At 43.6% G+C, this 9,071-nt stretch overlaps 1 protein-coding gene across 1 annotated transcript in view; it reads right to left on the reverse strand.

Annotated features, from left to right (window-relative positions):
* The window catches only part of col8a2 (collagen, type VIII, alpha 2), a 41,549-nt gene continuing 32,478 nt past the window's right edge, over positions 1-9,071 (reverse strand). The window contains exons 2-3 of the mRNA XM_056582982.1: positions 6,946-7,137; positions 1-3,744 (exon numbers count right to left, since the gene is read on the reverse strand). Coding sequence (XP_056438957.1) covers positions 1,841-3,744; positions 6,946-7,096 — 2,055 coding nt within the window. The 5' untranslated portion in view covers positions 7,097-7,137 and the 3' untranslated portion in view covers positions 1-1,840. The remainder of the gene's footprint in view (positions 3,745-6,945; positions 7,138-9,071) is intronic.

Genomic DNA, 9,071 nt, shown 5'->3' on the forward strand with positions numbered 1-9,071 from the left:
TGTGTGTGTGTGTGTGCATGTTAGGAGACAGATATGGCAGGACTAAACCCATTGTTTGCTTTGTACGCCAGTGTGTGTGTGTGTGTGTGTGTGTGTGTGAGAGCGTTAAATAATCTTGTGGACTGTGATTGAATTTAAAGAATAGTGTGTAGTTCCCATTCAGGTATAAGTGTCAATCAATCAATATTCTTCATAGAGTACACTGATATTTCACCTTTGAAGTTATCCTTAATTAAATGCATATTGCTATTTTAAAGTAGCATCTATCATCATGACCATCACCTTCACCGTGATTCATAGCAGACCATGGTCAAGTTCGAGAATTTATATCCAGGTTGCTTTGTATAACAAAGATTATTGTGGAAAGATATTACACCTTTTTGAAGATCATCACAGTTAACTTAAACAAAAAGCAGAACATGTTAAGACTATAGGTCTGGTGGAGCATTGACTAAATGTTAAGCACTTGGGACATCTCTTGAGTTTAGAATGATAATCCTTGATGGTGAGCACCCACACACACAGACACAGAGTGTGAACCTCAAACCGGTAGAATTGCACAAAGACATAATGTATGCCTCTGTCTCACTACCTCACATGAATTTAGCATCACTAGCTCCCTTCATGTAGGTTGCATTAATATATGTGCACCTCAAAGTATGTCCCATCAAGCTGAAAAAAACTTCCTCTCCATGTCTGTAGGGAATTTGTTACAATGGCTATTTAGAAGGAATGAGATCAGGGTGACCAGAACCCTCACCCCCCCCCCCCCACTGATTGATCGGAAAGAGTGCCTTTTTGGGAAGGGCAGCATGACACTGAAACCTCAATGGCTCTTTTCAAATTAAAAAACAGTGATGTCATGGTTACGGCTGAAGGTGACGCTAGGTGACAGCATATGCTGGGTTTTGGTGATGAGGGAATTGGAATAATTACTGAATTACTCATCACTGAATGAGCATGAGGAAATAAATGGTAAAGCTTTTAAAAAACTGCCATTTGATTGTAGTTGTACTAACAGAAAAATAGTTGGAAAAGAAACACATTTTATACTAATGGTGGTAACCGATATTTGACAAAGGAAAGCAGGCCTGAATGTAACACACACATCCAACATACACCAAGGTGACATCAGGTACTTCTTTAAAAAATAAAGAGAAGTTCCTTCTGTCAATTCCACAAAGAATAATCACAAAAATGAATAGTAATTTAATATTGACATTAACTTATGCGTTATGTGTGAATTTCATATATGTTTACTGCTTTCTGTGTTGTATATGTTCACTGCTGTGTAATATCTGCCATTAACTGAATTTTATGTTTGAAGTGACTGCATGCAGCAGAGTTTTTCCGGCCCAAAAGTTCTGTTAATGTAATCCTCTTGGTGTCAGAGCATATGGGCGTGATGTGCAGTCACATGGGTAGGCCTGTTGCTTACAAGTTGCAAAGTAAGCTACTTACTTAAAATTCGGAATCAGATGAACAACAAAAACACATTAATGCTGATAAGAACAAATAAATTCAATAAATTTATAACACAATAATTATATGAGCTAAAAAACAGCAACAACATAAAAAAAACTAAAACAATTCAAGGCAACACAGAACACAGCATGAATATCTTTCGCCTGCCTTTTATCTCTCTCCGTTGTGTTTGTCACAAAGTTTCTTTATTTTTTATTTTGTTAACGTTGTTGTGGGTAATGCCAATGTACATAATGGCATACCAATGTAAAATGTACTCTTGTTGTTTTGTTTGACCCTGACTCTTGGTTTATTTTAGATGTGGGGCTCTTCTTCTGAGATACCAATTCATGGGCCTATCATTGGAAAAAATAAGTTATGTTGGACAGAGTAGGAATCCTGAGAAAGAGGAGTGGATGTACTCTGTGGAGTACAGGCCGTTGGCCTGATCCGAGGGCATTTGGACCCATACCTGGTCCCCCTCCTTCAGCTCTAGCACCGCACTACCAGAGGCCTGGTCCATGTAGCCCTTCTTGTATTCGTCATAGGTGTAGGTGGCTGGCACATTGTTCTTGTACAGTGCCACCCAAAGGCTGGTTCCCTTTACATGCATGTGGTAGGCAAAGTAGAAGACACCAGACATCGGGGCGGTGAACATGCCGGTGGCAGTGTTGTATGCGTTTTGCCCATTGTACAGGGTCCTGTCAAACTTGATTGGCATTCCGGAAGGAGGGAAAGGTGTTGACAGTATAGCGGTGAAGGCAGGTGCCACAGAGGCAGAGAGCGCACCAAAGCTATACACAGGCTTCCTTTTGTCCCCTGGTACCTCGCCACCTTCAATCTCTGTATCGGATGGTCCTGCCACAACCGTTTGGCCGTTTCCTGGTGGACCAGGTGGCCCTGGGGGACCAGCAACACCCGGATGGCCGTTAAGTCCACTGTTCCCTGGTTTCCCTGGAGGACCTTGGGGACCTGAAGTTCCCTTCTCTCCCACTTTACCAAACCCTGGAACTCCTGGCATCCCAGAATCACCTTTAATTCCTGGGACACCCTGAGGTCCCATCGGACCTAATGGCCCCTGCAGACCAGGAATACCGGACTGACCCCTAGATCCTGGGGCCCCCATGAACCCTGTCTCACCTTTACTTCCTGGTGCACCTGTAAGACCTGGATTTCCAGGTAAGCCAATATGTCCTGCCTCGCCTTTAGGTCCTGGTTTACCAATTGCTCCATTAGGACCAGGAAGTCCTTTTTCCCCTGGAACGCCATATTTTCCCGGGAGTCCATTGGGTCCTTGATCGCCTCTTAGGCCAGGTAGGCCCGGAGGCCCCTGGGGGCCAACTTCTCCTTTAAGTCCAGGCATACCATGTTTTCCTGGCAGCCCCATGGGGCCCTGAAGTCCTGGAGGTCCTGGTTGTCCATCATTACCTGAGTTCCCCGGTTGACCCTCCATTCCTGCTTCTCCTTTGTCCCCATGATTCCCGGGCAACCCACTATGCCCTTTGTCTCCCTTTGGCCCAGATGGTCCAGGCTTACCGTAGCCAGGGGCCCCAGAAAATCCAGGAGAACCTCTTAGCCCTGGTTCCCCCTTTGACCCAACTGGACCTTGGACTCCAGGTAACCCATCTAAACCAGGCTTCCCCAGCCCCGTAGGCCCTGGTTGACCCTGCAATCCCGGAGTACCGGCCTCTCCTGGCTCTCCTTGGTTCCCTAGAATTCCTAGTTCACCTTTAGGGCCTGGCTGACCTGGCAACCCATTTGGTCCTGGTTTTCCCATGCCTGGTACACCGGGAGGTCCTGCGCTTCCCTTAAGTCCCGGAGGGCCCCTTATACCGGGAAGTCCTGGCTTCCCAATTCCATTCTCCCCCTTGAGTCCACGCTCGCCTGGATTGCCAGGGCCTCCCTTTAGCCCTGGCTCCCCACGCGTACCAGGGGGTCCTCTGATGCCAGAAGGCCCTGGTTTCCCATTTAGAGACAGACCAGCTGGGCCAGGAAAGCCAGGCTGCCCAGGTAGACCTCTGGATCCTGGTTCACCACGAGGGCCAACCTCACCATTGAGACCTGGCATCCCCTTCTGACCAACCTTCCCTGGGAGGCCTGAAAGTCCGGGCTTGCCATTTCCTGGAAATCCTGGTGGACCCTGTGGACCAACAGGCCCGTTGAGACCGGGTTTACCCAGTCCTGGTTTTCCTGGAAGTCCTGATTGTCCTGGAGGTCCTCTTGGTCCAGGCTTCCCTTGAGGGCCTGGTTCCCCCTTCACTTCCATCATTGGCGGCATATCTACAAGGACAGAGGATGGCTTTGGTCATTAAGTCTACAATTAAGTAGCATAGCATTTAAAAAAATAAGATTGAAGAAATCCCCTAAATATTATATATATTTATTATATTTAGATAAAAAATGCCTCCATCTTAATAAAATAGAATTATCTATATAAGATTTTCTACATGAATGAACAGTTTCGATTGGATTTAATTATTTTAAGCAAATACTCAATGTAATAATGATATAATAATGATGAGTAAAAGAGTTAAGTAATTTAGTTACTCACACAATGAGCAACATGAAACCATAGAATTATATGGTAACTTATAATAAATGATATGGTGTCATTTATTTGAGTGTTTTGATTAATCCTAGATTAAAAACAGTCCAAAACGGGTTACTTCTCTTCCTTTTCTCTTTTCGAGCCTGCTATAATATATGAAACAATCGAAGCTTTATACTGCCCCCTGCAGGAAAATAATATGATGTGCCTGTATGACAAAAAAGTGTAAATAAAACATATTTGAGAAAGGAGGATCCATTGATATGCAAACAAATTACAAGCTAACTTTGAGTCAAAGCAGCAGTTGGAGGCAATGTCTAACATAACATGTATATCCAGATATTGATGCAAAGAACTCATAGGATGCATTTGGAGCTTATACATAAAATATTCACACATAAGATTCTATGTTCTTCATCTTAAATTCACTCACACAAAGCTAGCATAACCTTAATTGTAAGGGGTGAATTATTCAACAATGTGACAGCAGAGAGATGTAGACAGGGATGTGCCAGGGGTGTACAATGGATGTGTTTGAAGAGCATTTTTAATTGCCATCTCTCACTGGATTACGCCTTATCAAGCTTTTTGCAAGACTTTTGGTGTTTTCAATCAGTTCACTTCTGTGTGCGATATCAACATCTCTCCATCTTAAGCGTAAGTGTCCAACTGAGCCGACATCTCTCCTATTCAATATCTCTGGCACCATCTACAAAGCTGTTCCACTAGAGCTCAATCCAGACTCAATAAAGCAAGAGGAAGCAACAACAGGGAAGACAAATTTAGTCAAGATCCTGTGCTGTGTTTAGATTCTACACAAAAAGAATCTCTGAATTATTGACGTGCCCATTGACTGAGTCGGGAACTGGTCCTAGGAATTTGTTCTGCTCCAGTATATTGTTATAGTGTTTATGGTCAATTGTTATGGGTATACTTAGGTGATATTTATAATGCATCTATAGAGAATATCAGAATTTAAATCTAGGAAAGGGATTGGGGACCATTGATTTACAGTGGATTTGCTAGGGTCTTTTGAGTACAGTGACAACCAATGACACAGACAGTTAAATGATAATACTAAAGGTTTAGGACATGCTATAAGCATCTCCTTCTCAAAAATACATAACCGAACACAACCAAACATGTGAGGTTTCATTTGCATCCCTGTCTGAGCAATTATTGCCGTATATTTCATTTCTTCCAGGTCTAAATGAACCAACACGCTGAAGCTCTTTTAAATCAAGATGAGTAGGTGTGCGACTTAATGTGATATGACCAGAGCCATCTGTTTCAGCAGTGCTCTTCTGCTGAAGACACGGTAATGGTGTATGCCAACCAGTTTATATATCTGGTGGCGGAGAAAATCAAAAACAAAAGCAATTCCTCAACAATCTTCATTTGACAGAGCATGCTACCTTCGTAATGAAAGTTATGATGTAAAAGCTGCAAATACGAATGGAACAGATGAACATCATGAAGATAGATACAAATAGATTTACCCTTCTGTTATATTGCTATAGCATATATTTTTAATAAAATATGCAGTGTGAATAATGGCAATAGTTCCAATATGCACTTCTAACCACTTGGTGGTAGCAAAAGCATCAAGTTCACTGCAGCGAAAGAAAATAAGTATTTCTTCAAAGTGGAATCTGGGGGATTTGAGTCGAGTTTGGACCTGGCTCTTCTTTACCACAACATTCTGGATAACAGCGATGGCTATCTGTGATGCATGCATGTGAATATAAATATTACTTTTATTCTGCCTTTGTATCTCAAGAAAGCATCTTCCCTTAACATTTTATATTTCATAAAATGTCAACCTTATTGTCAATCAGATATTTATCTTCTGTATGCATTCCTCCTAGCAATTCTTTTCTCACTCATTTCTCAGAATTAGTAAACAACGCAGATGGCAACACTATTCACATGGGAAGATCAACTAGCCGGTAGCACTAGTGCTACCGGCTAGTAGCACTAGTGTAGCACTAGTCTCTCTCTCTCTCTCTCTCTCTCTCTCTCTCTCTCTCTCTCTCTCTCTCTCTCTCTCTCTCTCTCTCTCTCTCTCTCTCTCTCTCTCTCTCTCTCTCTCTCTCTCTCTCTCTCTCTCTCTCTCTCTCTCTCTCTCTCTCTCTCTCTCTCTCACTAATCCACAATCAACTTTTTCTCAAATTTGGAAGATCCTGTAATGCACATTGGATGCATGGTGTGTCTTCTTCATGCATGGTGGGGGGGGGTTGATCTTTGCAATTTCCTCAGAACTGCTACTCATATCCTGGTTGTCGTGCGCCTGCAGATCGACTCAAAGAAATACAAAAAAATAAGGAAAAACACATTGCTTTGTGATATCACGTATAACCCTCTCACTAATGCTCACTCTGTTTACTTTGGATCTTAGATATTGGATTCAGCTCAAGCCTACGTGAACTCCTTCAGCAGCGCACTCAACTCTGATCCCATTTATCTGTCGGTATCTGAGCTCTCAGAAACCCACAGATCACATCGGTTTTGTTTTGTTGTTTTCTTCCGAAAACTTAGGCCCTCCTCTGGTCTGGCCATCTGCACCCAGATGGAACCCCGTGTCGGTGTTGTCTTGACGGTTATGAGACAATGGAAGCTGGCTTATGGATGGGACGGGATGTTGCACAAATGCCAGCCTGATTAACTATAGGATGAGCATTTCAACTGGACCGTCAACAGCCAACGCTTGCTGTGGATCCCGTGAGCCACTTGTTGATAGTTTGTTACATGGATGAGTTGGACATGTTTTTATTGTGATCTGACTTGTGGTTCTGATATTTGCTAAGATGCACAAACATACAGTGACACACACACACACACACACACACACACACACACACACACACACACACACACACACACACACACACACACACACACACACACACACACACACACACACACCAACTCACCAACATAATGCCCTTTGCCCTCTCGGAAGGGGGGTCCGATGGGCCCTTTCATCATGGGCTGCATGTACTTCATCTGTGGCATTGGGGGGTAGCCACCACCCAGCGCACGCTCCCCCAGCAGCAGCAGCAGACAGACAGGAGCAAACATCATGGTCACAGGCCTCCCAGGGTCCACGAGTCACACACAAAGAACTGGGGACAAGCAGAGGCAAATAGAAAATGGGATCAACTCGATGCAATCGGGCACTTAGTGGTCCTCAGTTGGCAACCGTAATGTCTGTGTGTGTATGTATGTAAAGTTATGTACTGTATGAATATATGTGCGTTTGTAGGTTATTTTTGTGTATATACAGCATATGTATAATCATATGCATGTGCGCGTGTGTGTAGGTGTGTGTGTATGTGTGTGTCTATTATGAAAACTACTGTTGAAAGATACCGAATGACAGCAACTGGAATTTGAACGTCAATAGATTAAGCTTTGGTTTACCATGCTTAGATGGGTTAAAATGCTTAGATAGGTTACCATGCTTAGATGGGTTACCCTGCTTAGATTAATTACAATGCTTAGATTGATTACAATGCTTAGATTGATTACAATGCTTAGATTGATTACCACGCTTAGATGGGTTACCATGCTTAGATGGGTTACCATGCTTAGATGGGTTACCATGCAGAGAGGTTCAAACCAGGACTTGAACCAGGATACCAGGAAGAAGGTTGTACATTAGCTGGAAATTTGTCACTGAGTCACTGTTAGCCAGCGCAGAGAGTCAAGTGAGGTGTAGCATAGCTCAGCACCCGGATGTGCTTCTAGAAGGTGTGTCTGATTGGCAGCATGTGCCCCGGGACCAGGGCCAGTCAGCTCCGAGTGGGTTGCTCGGCTCGGCCAACATGGTTATTTGGTGTGTTATTATGTAATTTTGTAGCCAAATTCTTGTTTTATTGCCATTATATTCAATATTGTGAGGAGCCTTTGTGTTTGTGCGTGCGTTTACCATGGGGAGGTGTGTGTGTGTGTGTGTGTGTGTGTGTGTGTGTGTGTGTGTGTGTGTGTGTGTGTGTGTGTGTGTGTGTGTGTGTGTGTGTGTGTGTAGGTGTGTGTGTGTGTGTGTGTGTTTACCATGGGTATGTTTGTGTGTGTGTGTGTGTGTGTTTGTTTGCGCCTACTGATGTTTCTGTGTCTATGTAAGCCCCAAGCATACATAGGGAGAGACAGACACTGTGACAAACACTATGATTGACAATAAAAGAGGGAAAAGAGGAAGTTGCTCTACCAAGGAAGAATATATACTGACTGCAGATAGAGGGCGCCATTGGCAGCTCTGCATTGTCAGTTTTTTATTTGGCCGCCGAACTGGCTGGCTGGAAGCACCACTGAGTCTCGGGGTCCGCGTTTATGGAGGGGTACATTATATGCCATTTGATTTCGTGCCTGCCATCTTTCAAGCCGTCAAACACTGCCGAGACACCCGAACAAGGAGGAGACGCGAGAGTGATGTTTGAGCGTGAGCCCGCCTCAAACACCAGCGTGAATTCTGTTTATTGAATGTCTTTGTTGAAAAGCTTGCAGACACTGGTTAGCAAATATCACATAACCCTGTCTCGCTGGATACCGCAAACACGCACACGCATAGACGCACAGAGTCAGGGACACACACACACATAAACAATTACACACGCACACGCAGACATATGCAAACACAGAAATGCATACCTTTGGTCAAGCGGTTACACAGGATCTGTTAAAACTACTTAAACTCTTTAACTTGCCAGCATTCTGATGTGATGTCGGGCCATTCAAAACAAATTAGTAACAAATAACAGGTTTTGTGTCCGAGAGAGAGAGAGTGTGAGAGACAGAGAACTAGATGATCTAACAAAGAATCAAACCCTCCTTCGCTATTAGTCACAATCAGACTCCAATGTTTGGAGTTCAAAAAGTTACCAAAAAATCCCTGTCTGGCTGGCCTGGGACACTTTATACGAAATAGATTTAAAAAGGAAAATAACCACCACCCACAAGACGTGAGCAGCTCCAAAATACACTATCCGGAGAAAAAACTGACACTTTCACTGCATCCGTCTAGCCCTGTCCCCTTCTCCAGACTCTCATGAATTAGCAG

The sequence above is a fragment of the Gadus chalcogrammus genome, chromosome 22, assembly GCF_026213295.1.
Source record: "Gadus chalcogrammus isolate NIFS_2021 chromosome 22, NIFS_Gcha_1.0, whole genome shotgun sequence".
Lineage (NCBI taxonomy): Eukaryota > Metazoa > Chordata > Actinopteri > Gadiformes > Gadidae > Gadus > Gadus chalcogrammus.